This window comes from Notolepis coatsorum, assembly GCF_963971535.1.
Source record: "Notolepis coatsorum genome assembly, chromosome: 5".
Taxonomy (NCBI): Eukaryota; Metazoa; Chordata; class Actinopteri; order Aulopiformes; family Paralepididae; genus Notolepis; species Notolepis coatsorum.
The window spans coordinates 55294405-55313415 of record NC_140169.1 but is presented as its reverse complement, the minus strand read 5'-3'; the positions used below and the strand labels follow the sequence as shown (position 1 = coordinate 55313415).

The 19011-nt window shown below is 42.5% G+C and overlaps 2 protein-coding genes across 2 annotated transcripts in view; both read right to left on the bottom strand.

Moving 5' to 3' along the window:
* Nucleotides 1-19011, bottom strand: part of LOC311228197 (uncharacterized protein) — a 465049-nt gene that overhangs the window by 7690 nt on the left and 438348 nt on the right. The gene's annotated exons all lie outside the window — the stretch shown is intronic.
* LOC311229089 (uncharacterized protein) overlaps nucleotides 1-19011 on the bottom strand; it is a 68703-nt gene that overhangs the window by 7233 nt on the left and 42459 nt on the right. Inside the window, exons 3-7 of the mRNA XM_084315098.1 lie at nucleotides 9798-9904; nucleotides 2087-3737; nucleotides 1243-1416; nucleotides 920-1093; nucleotides 612-785 (exon numbers count right to left, since the gene is read on the bottom strand). Of these exons, the coding sequence (XP_084171224.1) occupies nucleotides 612-785; nucleotides 920-1093; nucleotides 1243-1416; nucleotides 2087-3737; nucleotides 9798-9840 (2216 nt within the window). The 5' untranslated portion in view covers nucleotides 9841-9904. The remainder of the gene's footprint in view (nucleotides 1-611; nucleotides 786-919; nucleotides 1094-1242; nucleotides 1417-2086; nucleotides 3738-9797; nucleotides 9905-19011) is intronic.

The window sequence follows — 19011 nt, the reverse complement described above, 5'->3', positions numbered from 1 at the left end:
TCTGTACTTAGTTTGAAAGTGGTCAGACAGTTCCCTCTGTGTGTAATACAGACAGTCTTCACACATTCTTAAATAACACAACAGAAACACATAACAGAAAAGCTGATGTGCGTGTTTGTGCACTGTAATAAAAGATGTTTTGTTTAAAAAATATATATATATTATGTACCGAATACCATGATATACTGTGAAACCGTGGTATTTTCGCCAAAGGTTATCGTACCCTCAAAATGTCATACCGGCACATGCCTAGTCTACACTACAGGCTACACTATTAGGTCTACACTATACTATAGTTTAAGGCTACTTCCACTGTTTTACTGCATTACAGTAGTTATATTGTCGTTTTTATCAATAAAAAAAAATCTATTACATATATATTGTTGGTGCTCCTTAGATTTTGGTGGGTGGTCCTAAATTTTTGCTGGTGCTCCAAACTTTTTGAAGTTGGGAGCACCAGTGCTACAGAGTAAAAAAGTTTATTTCGAGCCCTGCCTATATACACGCATAAGTTAAAACCACAGAGACACAAAGGTACTAGTATTTAACCAACACACCAAATGTACATATTTCCTATTCATCTGATGTTTTTAAAAAGTACCACATCCTACCTGAGAGTCTCCAGTCTCCAGTGTGGATCCTCCAGACCAGCAAAGAGCACCTTCACTCCTGAGTCTCCTGTGTGATTGTAGCTCAGATCCAGCTCTCTCAGTTGGGAGGGGTTGGAGCTCAGAGCTGAGACCAGATGAAGACAGCCTGCCTCTGTGACCAGACAGCCTGACAGCCTACACACACACATTCAGATACACAGGTACTAATTATTCAACCAACACACCAAATGTACATATTTCTTTTTAATCTGATGTTTTTAAAAGATGTTTTAAATGGTTGTCTGTTGAACTGGTCCAGGAACAATGACCTGAGAGTCTGCAGTCTACAGTGTGGACTCCCCAGTCCAGCAGAAAGCAGCTTCACTCCTGAATCCTGCAGGCCGTTGTTACTCAGGTCCAGCTCTCTCAGGCTGGAGGACTTGGAGCTGAGAGCTGATGATAACGCCTTACAGCATTTCACTGTGAGGCTGTTTTGCTTCAACCTGAAGAAGAATAATAGAACAGTAGAGAATATAATAGAATATGGCTACAAATATGACATAGGAAGAACACAGACCAGAGAGAACAGCATAAATATTCCATATAATATAATCATATAAGATCAACATGGAATAAAACAGTTTAAACTGACCTGAGAGTCTGCAGTCTACAGTGTGGACGCCCCAGTCCAGCAGAGAGCAGCTTCACTCCTGAATCCTGCAGGTCGTTGTTACTCAAGTCCAGCTCTCTCAGGCTGGAGGACTTGGAGCTGAGAACTGAGGCCAGAGCTTCACAGCATCTCTCTGAGAGGTTACAGTCACCAAGTCTGGATATGAAATAGATACAATTAATTATATTGAAAAGTGGTGTATTATTTCTTAATACATAATAATAATAATAATAATAATAATAATAATAATAATAATAATAATAATAATAATAATAATAATAAGCATTAAGAGAATACATAAGGGATAATGTATAGCTACGAGGTCATTGTCGCAAAATAATTGACCGACAGCTTAAAATACCGAGGCGCAGCGCCGAGGTGTTTTAAACGTCAGTGAAGGTCAATTATTTTGCGACAATGATCGAGTATAGCTATACATTATCCCCCTTATTACATGGCTAACTTACTAACAAATATACCTAATTCATTGTACACCATCGACAAGACGAGATCAAATGCAAACGCAGTTGTTCTGTGGCTCTGTCAGCCCAAATAAAGTGATTATTATTATCAGCAGTCGGCAGGTCTGTGGTCTGATTGCACTGATGACTGAGTGCAGCTGTGCATATGCTGAGCAGCACTGATACAGTGTTGTAGTGGGCTTGATTGCGAACAGCTGCGCACAGCGGTCATTATTGCTTGGCAGAGGTCCGTTATCGTGTGATAACGGACCTCTGACGCGCGCTATTGACCAATCACAAGCAAGCATTTCGGCGATTGGGAAAACGCCATGTAATAAAATGTATTAACATATAAATGTACCCACAGAGATATATTAGAGGCGTTGACCACTGGCAGCAGCCTCAGAAGAGCCTCCTCTGAAGCAGAGTATTTCTTCAGCTCAAACACGTCCAGCTCCTCTTCTGATGTCAGCAACACAAAGACCAGAGCTGACCACTGAGCAGGGGAGAGTTCTTCAGTGGAGAGCCTTCCTGAGCTCAGGTACTGTTGGATCTCTTTCACCAGAGAGTGGTCATTCAGCTCATTGGTCTCCAGTGAGAGACCCAGCAGGAAGCGGAGGAACAGGTCCAGGTGTCCATTCTCCCTCTGTAAGGCCTTGTCCACAGCAGATGTGTGTTTTACCAGCTTCGACCACCAGGAGGTTGACTCTGGTTCAGACAGTAGATTGACACCACTGTTCATGAATGAGAGAAAGACATGAAGAGCAGCTAGAAACTGCTGAATGCTCAGATGGACAAAGCTGAACACCTTCTCCTGGTGCAGCCCACTCTCTTCTCTGAAGATGTGTGTGAACACTCCTGAGTACACCGAGGCTGCTCTGACATCAATGCCACACTCTGTCAGGTCTGCTTCATAGAAGATCATGTGGCCTTTCTCCAGCTGTTCAAAAGCCAGTTTTCCCAGAGAGAGAATGATCTGAGTCGGAGTGCTCTCTTCATTCCAGTGTGGATCTGTCTCAACTCTCCCATGGTACTTCTTATTCCCCTGTATGGACTTAAACACCACGAAGTGTTCGTACATCTCAGTCAGGGTCTTTGGCAGCTCTCTTCTCTCATCTGTTCTCAGCATGTTCTCCAGAACTGTAGCAGTGATCCAACAGAAGACTGGGATGTGGCACATGATGTGGAGGCTCCTTGATGTCTTGATGTGCGAGATGATTCTGCTGGCCAGCTTCTCATCATCTCTGAATCTCTTCCTGAAGTACTCCTCCTTCTGTGGGTCAGTGAACCCCCGTACCTCTGTTACCATGTCAACACACTCAGGAGGAATCTGATTGGCTGCTGCAGGTCGGGAAGTTATCCAGATGAGAGCAGAGGGAAGCAGATGACCTTTGATTAGGTTTGTCAGCAGCACGTCCACTGAGGTTGGCTCTGTGACATCAGTCCAGACCTCATTGTGGTGGAAGTCTAGAGGAAGTCGACACTCATCCAGACCATCAAAGATGAACGCAACTGTGAATTCATCGTAGCTGCAGATTCCTGCTTGTTTGGTTTCCAAGGAGAAGTGATGAAGAAGTTCCACCAAGCTGTATTGTTTCCCCTTCAGTGGGTTCAGCTCTCTGAACGTGAATGGAAACATGAAGTGTACATGCTGGTGGGCTTTTCCTTCAGCCCAGTCCAGAGTGACCTTCTGTGTTAAGACTGTTTTACCAATGCCAGCCACTCCCTTTGTCATCACTGTTCGGTTTGCTTTATCCTGTCCAGATAAGGCTGTAAAGATGTATTTACTTTTAATCAGCGTTTCTGGGCTCACTGGTTTCCTGGATGCTGCTTGGATCTGTGTGACCTCATGTTCAGTGTTGACCTCTCCACTCCCTCCCCTTGAGATGTCGAGCTCTGCGTACATCTGATTCAGAAGGGTTGGGTTTCCTTCTTTAGCGATTCCCTCAAACAAACACTGGAACCTCGTCTTCAACCTAGATTTGAGTTTACGACGACACTTCACACGAAGAGTTTCTGAATGAAGATAGAAAACAGGACATCAATTAATGAATAATATGGTAGATTTGAGTGCTAAGCATTTTTATACCTACATTAACTAATCTAGTTTTATCAGAATAACCACTGGAAATGTCCATGTCTAACTGGGGAATATATACATTTACCAAGAATGTTTTGAATGTATACGACTGAATTCGGTCGTTAATTGAGCGTTAATTTATCGTCATCATTAGGGCACAAGTATCTTGTGTTTTATTATAATGTACAGTGATACAGGTGTAAAGTAGGGCCCTATGGAATGCGCGATCGCAGAATCGCAGAGGATTTCACAGAATTCTGAATTATCGCGGAATGGTGTGGAATTTGCTTAAATTATACATAAATCGGTTTTCATATAAATCAATCTTCACTACGACTCTAAAGCGGTGACGCTGCACGGTCTACTGCATGGAGTGATGAAATGACAGCTACCAAATCCATTCTGGGACAACGGAACGCAGTAAATGAGTCTCTTTCTTTCTCTCTCTCAGAACGCAGTGCTCGCTCCGTAATAGTCAGACTTGCGTCTCTCTCTCTCTCCCTCCCTCTCTCTCAAGTAGCCAAACGTTAGTCCAAATATCCAGTTTGTTTTTATAGTGTGTGTGCAGATGAGGTCAGAGGAGTTTGATAGTATTTACTGAGGATGGCCAGATAATGTTGATATTTAAACTTAAAAAATTATAATATTTAAACTTAAAAAATAATTATACAGAGAGAAGCTTCAGCAAGTACAAAACGCTGCTGACCAGACAAAAGAGAATCCCTCACTTGAGGAAAACACAAAGCGCCTAACCATTATGCATCACAATGGTGATGTCAGCCAGAGATGGGGAGAAGCATGAACCTTTAAAGGACATCGCTTTCAAAGAGATTACATTCGTTTTTTTCTGATTTATTTTAAACAAATTATTATTTTGTATTATTTAGTTATTGCACTGCACTGGCAGTTTAACTGCATTGAACTGAACAAAAAAAATTCATTGAACTGCACTGGCACTGTTGTACGGCAGATGTACCGTTATTAAAGTTACCGGTAGTTAAAAACAAATTTTTTTATTGTTTTTTTTATGGTTAAACTTAAATCCAAAGGAAAAATACAAGTTAAATACAAGTTAAACTAGCGAAGAAGCGTCTCTTACTGCTCTCCAGAGACATATCATCATATTAAACTAGTGAAGACAGTCTCTTACTGCTCTCCAGAGACATATCATCATATTAAACTAGTGAAGACAGAGTCTCTTACTGCTCTCCAGAGACATATCATCATATTAAACTAGTGAAGACAGTCTCTTACTGCTCTCCAGAGACATATCATCATATTAAACTAGTGAAGACAGAGTCTCTTACTGCTCTCTAGAGACATATCATCATATTAAACTAGTGAAGACAGTCTCTTACTTCTCTCCAGAGACATATCATCATATTAAACTAGTGAAGACAGTCTATTACTGCTCTCCAGAGACATATCATCATATTAAACTAGTGAAGACAGTCTCTTACTGCTCTCCAGAGACATATCATATTAAACTAGTGAAGACAGAGTTTCTTACTGCTCTCCAGAGACATATATTAAACTAGTGAAGACAGTCTCTTATTGCTCTGTACTGTAGAGCCCTGTACTAGTTACGCTGCTGGCCAGTATGACTACTAATTAGGGATGGGACATGATCTTATACTCTTTTATAGTCTCGTACTGGTTTCATAATACAACGTTTCCGAATGGACGTTTGGATTAAACAAAGTGTATGCACTATGCAGTGATGCTTTCCCAGCGGAACACAAGCTGCTTAACGTTACACAGAGGTATGTTATGCACGTTAATTAAGCTATGCAACGTTAGAGCGCAGCTAACGTTAAGATAGCAGGAGCCGTGGGCCAACAAAGTTGTTTTAACAAATGTATTCACAAAATGGATTATCATTCAAACGTTATTGAAGCCTCCTGTGACCAGTAATGTAGGTACTACTACTCAACCGCAGCAATGTGCGACATTTGCCTAAAGTCAAGACTCGACAGTACTGAACTAGACAAAAATCTGCGAGTAAGTCAAGTACGCTGGAGTGAGGCGCGGACGGAAGTGGCCATTTTTCTAAATAAAATACCCGAAAGACTAGTAGTATAGGGAGATGTAGTGGTTACATGATTGCTGTTTCCGGCCATTTCTAAATCGTCTCGTTTAAAACAAATAAAGCATCAACATTTGCATGATTAAAAACGATGGTTCAAACATCCGTTCGAAAAACCCTGGCGAATGTTCGAATCCCAAAAACAGGCTTGGGGACAGCTCTAACTGGAGTTGAGCTGAATGTGAAGGATTGGACTTTGCGAGCTAACTGTAATACAATGTTATTTTTTACAATCATTTACATAACATCTTAAGAAATTACTAATGTGTATGGGAACTGACAAAAAAGGTAATGGTAAAGGTAACACTTAAAATGTATTATTGCAGCAGCAAAAGGCGCAGTGAACATTTTTGGGTGCACCCAAATGATGTGCTGGTGCAACCAATGTAAAAAGTTAGTCTGGAGCCCTGCAAGTCCTTTCGACTGCAAACAATGATGGATGTAATTGTATTAACGTTATTGTGTGTTGTAGCTAGTATGTTATACATTCTGAATGGCATTAACGTTAGTTGGGTACCGTCATTGTATTTAGTTGGTTAGCTATTTAGCTAATGTTGATGATAGCATTGAATAGCATCAACGCTAGCTGGCTACAACGAATTCTCACAAGCTGGCTCGAGTTCTCATAGCCGCGAGTAATCGATCAATCGATTACTCACGCCCACCCCTACTATGCACACGCATCTGAGGGCCAAACACCCAGCAGACACCAACGTTGGGGCAGCGACATCCGCAGCCACAGAACAATAAGGTACATACAAAACTGAGGGGGGCAGAAAATGCCTGCTCTGTGTGCGTGTGGCCGAATTTAGAAGATAATTCGAATAGTGCCCAGTGATTTTCGAATAGCACTTTTGCTAGAAAGTCTCATCCCTACTACTAATATACCGTCTTTATACCTGTATCACTGTACATATTTAATACTACAACTCTGTACATACATCCGATTAGTACAACACGCAGTAGAACTAAATTATATATTTTCTACCAAGTTTAATCTCCTGTACATTGTATATTGCACTGTACTGTTACATTTGCACTCTGGTTGCATGACAAACTTCTTTTTATTGTACTCTACTTGTGCTGTATAATGACAATACATTTAAATCTAATTTAAGATTCAGTTTATTATTAAGACCATGTTTATTCTATTACACTACTAATTAGGGGTGTAACGGTACACAGAAGCCACGGTTCGGTATGTACCTCGGTTTTGGGGTCACTGTTCGGTACAACAGGAAAAAAATAGAATGATTATTATATATTTATAATTATTATTATTATTAAATATAATATTTTTGTATTAAGTTATACTTAGTTCCACCTAGGCTTGCCGCGGTAGTCAGTCAGTGATAACGGTGTCATTCTTGTGTTCAGGAATCCACTTGAGTAAATGAATTGCCTAGTGCCCCTCCCCCCACTGGTCTATACTTTCACTTCTAGAGTACATTTTACTTCACGTGAAGCAGAGACCTTGTTACACAACAATGGCAGAGGATTTATCAATATTTTGGATTTAAACACTGCATATATATATATAAAATGGTGAGAGAGGAAGGAGTTCATGGGTTGAATTTAAGCAAACCATTGGTCAATTGCCCCCAAATACGACTTTATAAACCCATGCTGAACTTTTCAATAATAATAATAATTATTATTATAACTTATTGCGTGCGTTCTGCGTCTGAAATGGATTATATATTGCTGTTAGAACAGTTAGATGCTGGCTGCCCAGGCCGTACGCATATAACGCATATTTACAACCTCTCCTCTCCTCTCTTCTCTGTATAGATGAAGATGTAGCAGTACTGTCTATCTGTATGTCATGCATGTCATATACGTTATGATGAATTGAAAATGGAGGACCCTGATGTAAACAAGACGAAAGTCTCTCTCTGGTCTGCATCCCCTTAACACTTTCTATGCCACTCACGAGTTTTCTCGGAATTATTAATATCTTGTTGAAAGCCACTCACGAGATTTCTCGGAATTTTTTTTCTTCTTTTTTTTAGCGATCTGAAATCATATTGCATCACGCGAGCCTACCCTAGTCTACCCGAGAGCCGCCGGTGATCAGATGTGGAAAAAAGCGCCCCCTATCGTCTCCCAGATGACATAAGGGATTTTGGAATGGACTCAATGAAAATGGATGGGGGAAAAAATCCTGTACTCCACATTTTCCAGTCCACTGATGCAGCCGGGGTTATCAGAGTTCATTCTGGAGCCTCTGAGCCCTGCGGAATCATGTGTTCTACTGTACACACGTTGGATCTATACACTTATCGATTTTTTCGAATGGTGTTCAGGAATTGGAATATACCAGTTGGATACCATCTGATGTCAGGTAAGGAATCTATGTTATCAGTGTTAGGATAATCAGACTCATTTTGATGAAGATATAAGCTGTTTTGTGAAATGTCCTCTCGGTTTCACTGTAAAAATCCATGAGGAAATGAACACGGCGATTATCCGTGCGCGGCTCGAATGGGCGTGCGTGTATGTATAATATTGATCATCTAGCGTTTATTTGAAAACTATTCATAAATAGGCCGACAAATATCAACGTTCTGGAATATTCCAGTAAAAGACGATTATCACAGAATGGCCCAGAATGGACTGTTTTTTACCTCAAAACGGGTGCTTTTCAAAATGCTCTCAAACGGAAATGAAGCGATAAAAAACCAATCTGCCTTGACAGCACTGACTGGAAAAGGATTCTTTGATAAGCGACGGGCAGATTAGACACATAGCCATAATTTAAAACATAGATTAGGCGATATTAACGTTAACATTAAAGTGGATGGTGGCATTCAAACGCTAAATCTGACGCCACCTGGTGGCACTGAAAGTGTTAACAATTGTGTGTTGTTGTTGTTGTTGTTGTTGTGTGCTGTACTGTATTGTACCAATTCTGCAATGTGTTAATACAATTTTCAAATAATCAATCAAAACTCCACTCCACACCTAAAGTTCTGAGCGCACTCTGAGTTTTAGCCACGGACATTTCAGAAAGAGATGACATCTCTCTCTGAAAGGAGAGAGCATATGGATCAGCGGCATATATATATCAGTATACTGTGCGCCGCGATTGGTTCTTGACAAGCGTGCAGCCAGTCGTTCAGTATTGACAAAGCCTACTTTTGACCGATTTATTTCGCACTATACAGTACGTATAAGTATAAGTCTTTATTTGTCATCAGATTAACACACACACACACACGTGCGATGAGCAACCCACAGGAACACACACACATGCACTGAGTCGCAAGTCGTGAGACGTGTATGTGTGTGTCATTTTGAGATCGCAAAGCTCTTCCTGTTGAATATATCAGACAGGGATCAGATGGCGAAACTCTGCTGTTTTACACCAGCCTCATTCGCCTTATAAGGAGATATGTGGGCGTGTCTGTATGCAAATGAATTTAGCGCAAACGCGCTTTTGAGTTTAAGAATGAGTGGGATTCACCATGCAAATCTCCTGGGTACGCACAGATTTAGACGTTAAGAACGGCTTGATGAATGTGGTTGTCGCTTTTCTTATTGTTCTCTTAACAGACAGGTAAGCAAGAATATAAGAAAAATAATAAGAGAGTATTGTTGAATGAGGCCCATTGAGCATACATTTGTCAAATGTGCAACCCTAGTTTCACCTAGTGGTATGAGAAGTATTCTTCGTATGCCTGGATGTACCGTAACGCCCATACCGTAAATTCACGTGACGAATACACGTACCGTTTTACACCCCTACTACTAATACACTATATCAACAACATCTGAGGAAAGTGTCAATTCAATCACAGATGTGAAACTCTCAGAAAACATACATGGTAAACAGTACAGCATGCAGAGCACTGGTCCCTTATAGAAATACATCTGGAACTGAGAGACTGAATATGTCATGAGATCTGACCTCTCTTGTGACTGGTGTCCATCTTTGAAGATGGTTTATCCATGGACCAGTCACTCTTTATGAACACACAGCTGGGTACAGGGGAGACTGGTCTGTCCTGATGGAACCTGAACAAAGACAGATGATCATAGATACACATTATGGGCACTTTGCGCTCATCTGCAACCATACAAACTCTGAACTCTGACTCCATTGCCTATACCCTAGGCTGTGTTACTCATTAAACATTTTGAAATATTAAATTGCAAATATAATCAATTGTTGATTTTTCTGGTAAATTAATGGTTTAGATTAATCAACTAATCTATGCTTATTTTATGTCTGCACGTTATGCATTGCTCTTGATCTGCCAATTTTATGCCTGTCTTTTTTTACTGCTGTGAAGCACTTTGAGCTGCAACTCTTGTATGAAAGGTTCTAAACAAATAAAGTTTAATTATTAAGGCATTTGTTTGCTTCATTAAAGTGTGTGAATTTATAAGTGTTCTCTAGTGCCCTTTGTCCGCTTTACGGTGGTGGTAAGTTAACCTAACTAAGTGGTTGTAGCTACGGCTGTGGGGGTGCTGGAGACATGATCCAATAGAGAAAGTGCCGATCGACTTGAGATTGGTATCTCCGTGTTCAGGAGATTATTATGAAAGTATATTGGATCATCTATGGTAGCTAGTACAACCACTTACATCAAGGCTCTCAAGGTACCCATGTACTAAATGTCTAAATACTTCCCAAATGTCAGTGAATACCACGCCCACAGCACCAGAGGGAGTTCCACAAATCACGTGCAACCCAGATTCGGCACAAACAAGGGACTAAACACGTTTCGCAATTATGCCACAACAATGTGGAACGCCCTACCCACAGCCGTAAAAAGATGTGAATCCCTACCCACATTCAAAACCGCTCTTAAAGTGGAGATGAAGCAGTGAACAATGTGATCCTAGTTTGTTTGTTGTGTACCTTGTGTAAGACAGGGTCCTATAATAAAATGTGAAATCCTGCTTATTTGTCTGAAAAATCAAATATAATTTCCCTGTTTTCGCCATGGGCGGCGCCATTTTGTTGCTGACGTCACGGTGTTGGTTTGGTGTATACACTGCTGATTAGCTGCATAGTAAACATGGACTGTCGGGTCAGTCAAATGTTGCCTACCAAACAACGGGACCGCGTGGTTCTTTTTGTATTGCTCCTGGCTCTTCAAACAAATTTTACCGTGTGAAAGAGAGGAAAGTTGGTTAATTTCCACAAACTACTAGTGAAAAAAACAGTGTTGTTGGCACGTAGGCTCAGGCTGGCTGCACTCAGGCGGCGCGATCAGCCTATTGCAGGGATTAAAGCAAAAAAAAATCTCCTGACTGAACTTTTTTTCTGGCCAAGTCATATTCTTATTTTAACCTCTACTGTATTTTTTTTTTAATAGCGTTAGCGTTTTAAGGGAGCCTACTTGTAGAGCGAGCCTACTGTCCTGACTGTGACTATAGAGACCCTACTGTTGTGTGCTGGAGAGCGTGAATGCAAGTATTGTGGCTAGCTTCTGATTGATGGCGAGCTAGCACCCCTCCCCACTTTGAACCATGAACTAAATGGCTTGTTATCATACAAACAAGGGACTAAACACGTTTCGCAATTATGCCACAACAACAATGGACAGTCTCCTCCCCACCGTTTGTATATATTTATTTACCACCCACTCACTCACCCCCTCCTAATGTACAGTCTCCTCCTCATCATATGTATATATTTACTGTTAGGATCTCTGGGTAACAGTACTGTATATTTGCATATCGTATATGTGACAAATGTAACAGTACTATTACTATATACCTGTAAGGCATGTATGTCCCTATGTCATAAATGTCATGATGTCATGTGTATGTTGTGTATGTCATAAATGTCACTATGAATTGAAAATGGGGGACCCTGATGATGTAAACAAGACAAACGCCTTTCTCTGGTCTACATCCCCTTAACAATTGTGTGTATTGCTACTGGATTTACAAGATCCAGAGTGAATGAATGAATGAAAACTTTATTTAATACACGAGACCCTCTTCTTGGGACCAAGTAAGGTTTTGTCGATAATCCAATGTATAGTTACAACCCCCCCCCCATCCCACCCAACCACCTCCAATGTACAGTTTCTTCGTCAAATGTATATACTCTTTTTAGACTATTTTTGTATCACAAACAAACAATAGGCTACTGTATTTGTAAATCTGGTATGTCATAAATGTATAGATGTAGCAGTATTGTCTATCTGTATGTCATGTGTGTCATATATGTTATGATGAACTGAAAATGGGGGACCCTGATGTAAACAAGACGAAAGTCTTTCTCTGGTCTGCATCCCCTTAACAATTGTGTGTATTGAGCTGTACTGTACCCATTCTGCAATCTGTTAATAACAATCAATCAATATTTAACAGATTGCAGAATGGGTACAATACAGTACAGCTCAATACACACAATTGTTGGCCATGACAACATCCCCTCCAAATTCCTCAGAGACTCAGCAGCCGCCATCACCCCAGTCATCACACACATAATAAACCTCTCTATAAAACAGGGACACGTCCCCAAGGACTTCAAAATTGCGAGAGTGACCCCTCTGCACAAAAAAGGCAGTAAATTAGACCCAGGCAACTACCGCCCTGTTTCTATCCTTACCTCCATCTCGAAAGTCATGGAAAAAATTGTATACGAACAGGTCGAAAAATACCTTGCGGAAAAAAATCTAATCTACGAATTCCAATCTGGCTTCAGAACATCCCACTCCACTGACACATGCCTTCTCTATTTAAACGACCACATCAAACAAGAGGTGGACGCGGGCAAATACTGCAGCATGGTCATGCTGGACCTACAAAAGGCCTTCGACACTGTCAATCACACCATTCTGATTGACAAGCTAAAAGCAATTGGTTTTGATAGTCTATCAGTGAGCTGGATGCAATCCTACCTGGAGGGGAGAGAGCAGATGGTGGAGGTAAACGGTACCCTATCCCCCCCCCTCACAGTAAACTGTGGTGTTCCACAAGGAAGCATACTAGGTCCGCTACTGTTCCTAATTTATGCAAATGACATGTCGTCAGCTTGTGACTGCAACTTGTTCCTGTTTGCGGACGACTCAGCCCTGCTGGTCTCTGACAAGAACAAATTACAGGTTGAAAAAACCCTCAGCTCAGAACTAAGCAAAATCTGCATATGGCTCGCTGATAACAAACTATCATTACACATGGGCAAAACAGAGTCCATTCTCTTCGGTTCAAATAACAAACTCAGCAAGACCGACGGCTTCTCAGTTACAGTGGGTGACAATATTGTCACAAGGAAAGAAGATATTACCTACCTGGGTTCCATCCTAGAGGCAAATCTTTCCTGTGACAAAATGGCATCCAATGTAATAAAAAAAGTCAACCAACGAACTCGTTTCTTGTACCGGATCTCCTCACTGGTAAACAAGAATACCCTGAAGACTCTAGCAGGAGCACTCATTCAAGGGTACTACGACTATGCTTGCACCTCATGGTACCAAAGCACCTCAAAGGCGCTAAAAACAAAATTACAAACATCTCAAAACAAACTGGTCAGACTACTGCTTGACCTTACTCCTAGAACCCACCTCACCCCTGCCCACTTTGACAACCTAGGATGGCTTAGAGTAGACGACAGAGTACAGCAACTTGCAATGGGCCTGGTCTACAAGATACACTACACGACCAAGGTACCCATGTACATGACTAAATACTTCCCAAAGGTCAGTGAATACCACGATCACAACACCAGAGGGAGCTCCACAAATCATGTTAAACCCAGATTCGGCTCAAACAAGGGACTAAACACGTTTCGCAATTATGCCACATCAATGTGGAACGCCCTACCCAAAGCTGTAAAGGAATGTGAATCACTACCCACTTTCAAAAACACTCTCAAAAAACACCTAAGGGAGACTGCAACTCGAAACTGGCCCCTGTAAATGTCCGAACACAACCCCCGCCAATGTACAGTAAATTACCAAGTATGGTCTTGTCAATAATCCAATGTACAGTGTTGTTTGTACAGTTGTACAGTGTCCCCCACCCACCCCTCCTACCCACCCCCCCCACCCACCCAACCACCTCCAATGTACAGTCCAATGTACAGTCCCATAATCCAATGTACAGTGTTGTTTGTACAGTTATACAGTGTCCCCCACCCACCCCTCCTACCCAACCCCCCCCCCCCCCCCCCCCCCACTCCTACCCAACACCCCCCCCCCCCCCCCACTCCTACCCCCCCCCCCCCCCCCCAACCACCTCCAATGTACAGTCCCACCCCCACCTACCCAATCCAATGTACAGTTTCTACGCCTAATGTATATACTCTTTTCTTTCTGGACTCTTTTTGTATCACAAATACAGTACTGTAATTGCAAATCTGGTATGTCATAAATGTATAGATGTAGCAGTACTGTCTATCTGTATGTCATGTATGTCATATATGTTACGATGAATTGGAAATGGGGGACCCTGGTGGAAACAAGACGAAAGTCTTTCTCTGGTCTGCATCCCCTTAACAATTGTATGTATTGAGCTGTACTGCACTGTACCCATTCTGCAATCTGTTAATAAAGTTTTCATTCATTCATTCATTCATGCAGACCAGAGAAAGACGTTCGTCTTGTTTACATCAGGGTCCCCCGTTTTCAATTCATAGTGACATACATGACATACAGGTATATAGTAATGTTACATTTGTGACATATATGATATGCAAATATACAGTACTGTTACCCAGAGATCTCCCGGACAAATGGGAGAAAGACGTTTATTGAGCTTAAAAACAATTGATACCGCAAATAACGTTCTGATTAACAAAGTCATTCGTTTTGTGGCATTAACGTTATCTAGATTTATCAACATTCATACATTTATCAGAAAGCGAGCGGCGCAAGCACACACACGAAACACCACCAACAACAACAACAACGACAACAACACACTGCTTGTCGCGTAAATAACGTTCTGATTAACAAAAGGCATTCGTTTTGTGGCATTCACGTTACCTAGATCAATAGCAATAGTAATATATATGTTTCTTTAGACTAGAATAAGTCAAATGAACTTACGGTCTCGTAAAAAGTTGCCGCATGGTGTTGATGAGTCAAGTTTACTCGCGAGTAGAGCTAGACGCTAGAGAGTCTCAAAATGGGCGCTTCCCATTGGTGCTGAGCACAGCGGAGGCGGGTGAAAGGGCTGTAAACTCAGAACAATCTCGCCTTCTGGTTGGTTGCATTTGCCTGAGAATTTGCCGATTGCTCGCAAATGACTGTTTGGTGCGGCCGCGGTAGGGGAAAAAAGGATATTTGACGCCTCTGATTGGCTCAGGTTAAAATCCGTCACGACTCCAAATCAAATGACGGAATCTCCAAATCAAATGGACGGATATCCGTCCCAAGACGGAACGCTTTAATGCCTGCTATTGGACAGGGAATGAAGATCTCCAGCGAACACTTCATTGCCTCGGATTATGTTGTTGTGGGTGGGAGGTTTGTCCAGAATACCACTAATCAGCTGAAGCGGTTCCCTCGGTCTTCGACAGACAGACCGGGGCACCGGGCGCAGGCAGTTCAGCGTCGGGAGCATTTAGCCTGCTGGCTACCTAGCTCCAGTTCAACCAGCCGAGCTACGGGACCATTTAGCCTGCTGGCTACCTAGCTCCAGTTCAACCAGCCGAGCGACGGGACCATTTAGCCTGCTGGCTACCTAGCTCCAGTTCAACCAGCCGAACGACGGGACCATTTAGCCTGCTGGCTACCTAGCTCCAGTTCAACCAGCCGAGCGACGGGACCATTTAGCCTGCTGGCTACCTAGCTCCAGTTCAACCAGCCGGGCGACGGGACCATTTAGCCTGCTGGCTACCTAGCTCCAGGTACCAGCGTTAGCTCCCGGAGCGATGGCTAGCTAAGCCAGGTACCAGCGTCAGCTCCCGGAGCGATGGCTAGTTAGTTAGCAGCACCAGCCGGGTACCAGCGTTAGCTCCGGGAGCTGACGCTGGTACCTGGCTTAGCTAGCCATCGCTCCCGGAGCTAACGCTGGTACCCGGCTGGTGCTGCTAACTAACTAGCCATCGCTCCGGGAGCTGACGCTGGTACCTGGAGCTAGGTAGCCAGCAGGCTAAATGGTCCCGTCGCTCGGCTGGTTGAACTGGAGCTAGGTAGCCAGCAGGCTAAATGCTCCCAACGCTGAACTGCCTGCGCCCGGTGCCCCGGTCTGTCTGTCGAAGACCGAGGGAACCGCTTCAGCTGATTAGTGGTATTCTGGACAAACCTCCCACCCACAACAACATAATCCGAGGCAATGAAGTGTTCGCTGGAGATCTTCATTCCCTGTCCAACAGGCTGATCGCGCCGCCTGAGTGCAGCCAGCCTGAGCCTACGTGCCAACAACACTGTTTTTTTCACTGGTAGTTTGTGGAAATTAACCAACTTTCCTCTCTCTTTCACACGGTAAAATTAGTTTGAACAGCCAGGAGCAATACAAAAAGAACCACAGCGGTCCCGTTGTTTGGTAGGCAACATTTGACTGACCCGACAGTCCATGTTTACTATGCAGCTGATCAGCAGTGTATACACCAAACCAACACCGTGACGTCAGCAACAAAATGGCGGCGCACATAAATGCTACATAAATGGACATTACAAATCGTTTTTTTCTTAGAAACGCCTTATTTTTATAGCGTGATTTTTTCTGTGGTTTATCTAAATACTAATTTGATGCTATGACTATGTGTTTATCGCTATGCTTCATCTCCCCTTTAAAGAGCACCTACGGGAGGCTGCAATTTGAAACTGGCCACCATCCAAACCCCCTGTACTGTACTGTATATTTGCATATTATCGTATATGTCACAAATGTAACAGTACTATTATGTCATGTATGTCCCTATGTCATGATGTCATGTATGTTGTGTATGTCATAAATGTCACTATGAATTGAAAATGGGGGACCCTGATGTAAACAAGACGAAAGTCTTTCTCCGGTCTGCATCACCTTAACAAGTGTGTATTGACCTCCATGTGACCCGGAAGTGCAGTGCATGCAGAACATGGTATTTTCTCAAGCAGACAGATGTAAACACTATAATCTGTGTTGCATGTACCTGACAAACTGAACTGTTTGTATTACAGTCATATTCCGACTTAACTGAATGCACATGTGTGTGTGTGTGTGTGGACTACTGTACTATTACAGGTAGAGTTGTTCTGATACCAGTATCGGAAATGCCTCCGATACTGCCTAAAATGCTGGTATCGGCGAGTACGCCGAAAGGGTAGCCTCCGATACCATATGACGTAATTTATCAACAACACTGTGACTGCGGTCTGCTGAGTGAGCATTATAAAACAAACGTGTTTTTAATCGACCGTGAATTAAAGTGTCAATGCCATTTGTCATTTTAACAGCAGATACTTTCTTAAATGCCATCGTCCCGAGAGAGGGGTGTTGACGGGGAGCTCTGATGGGTTCGCTTGCTGGTGTTATTAGCATTTGCTGAAGAGCAGCTAACCGAAAGCTAGTTTTAGCTTTAACGTTACCTTGGCTAAAGTTGGGGCTATTCATAATCCAGCAATAATGGCTGCAGACCTGCAAGCAAAGTACAGCGAGTTGGCACAGGAGTATTCCAAGGTAAATCACTTTTTCACCAGTAACGTTATATTGTCTTGTTTCCATCTAAAGTTAGCTCACGTTAACCTAGCTCACGCTAACGTCGTCACTGATCGACCTCTCGCACACAATTAATGACATGTTGCGGACAGCCATATCGGTGACAATGTTTAAATTTTAGTGCCAAATGATAAGAGTCTGAGGCGGAGTCTCAAAAGAGAATGTTGAATATTTATTGTGCAAAAATCACAACAGAGCCTCTACTACTAGCTAACTGAAGTTACCGGAGCCTTCTGGAGTGCAACAACATATAACGTCCGTGCGGAATCAATGTCCCAACAACCATTCCGTGGGTGAACTCATTGAGATAGTTGTCAATTAATGATACTAATACTAATCTATACAATAACCTGTTGTTTAATAAATACCATTATTTTATAGTTATTACTAAAAAACAGTATATATAAAACAGTAGCTGAAAAAAAATATATATATTTTTATATATATATTTTTTTTTAATGGACAAAATTGTATCAGAACATCTCTAATTACAGGTATTGAAATGAACAATGCAACTCCCTTATACGATTTTTTTTAATGAATAATTAAATATCGATATTTCGGGAAATGAGTATTGAAACTTTTAAATATTCAGAATCGATATGTATCGATTTTTCGATATTTTTGACAACACTAGTACAAAGCAATAACAGTAGCAACCAAACGAACCCCCCAACTGTCCACATTGTCACCTGCATTGTTCTGCACCGTAGTAGAGTACAGGGGAGCGTTCTCCTAACCTACTGGTTACAACTAGCCGCACTTCGGGCTAATAATTCCCCACAGTAAACCAGGAAACCGTTCTCTCAAGGACTGTGCATTTGTTTCGGTTTGCAGGGTTGACAACAGCTCTCTATTCTGAATGTTGTTGACTAACGTTCCACACACATGAAGTTCGACCTCTCTCTGTCGTTCCCGCGGAGACTCTGACCACCGAGACATCCCACAATGCATCACTCTTCTTCTTCTTCTTCTGCTTTATATTTCCCGGAAGCGTGTATATTTTCCCTAACGGAATTGCACTTCCGCGTTCGGTTTGCGTGATCCGATTGGCGACTGACATACGCTCTCTCTACGCCCAAACAGCGCGTTACGCTAGTTCTGCTAACAGCCTGCAGCCTCATCTCTCTATATTAACGTGATTCCATCAACACAACATAAATGTTCAAAACACGACAAGACAGTTTGCATCACTTCCCACGGTTCTCGGCACTTATTCTACCGGTAGTGCGGTAGTTGTTGCCACGGTATTGGGTCTTTGGGTGAATACTTCATTGGCGGGGAAGAAGAACACTGATAGCGGTGTGTTGTGGACCGTCCCGCGAGCCCCAGACCACCGCCCGGTGGTCTGGGGCGCACGGGAACCAAGTCTCGCGGGCGGTGGCCTGGGGCTCGCAAGCCTGGAGGGGGGGGGGTCCTGTTACAGCCACAGCCAGGGCCTCTCTCTCCCATCTGTCAGCAGGTCCCCACAGCCTTATATGGGTCTCTTCCTGTTCCCGCCTCACCAGCAG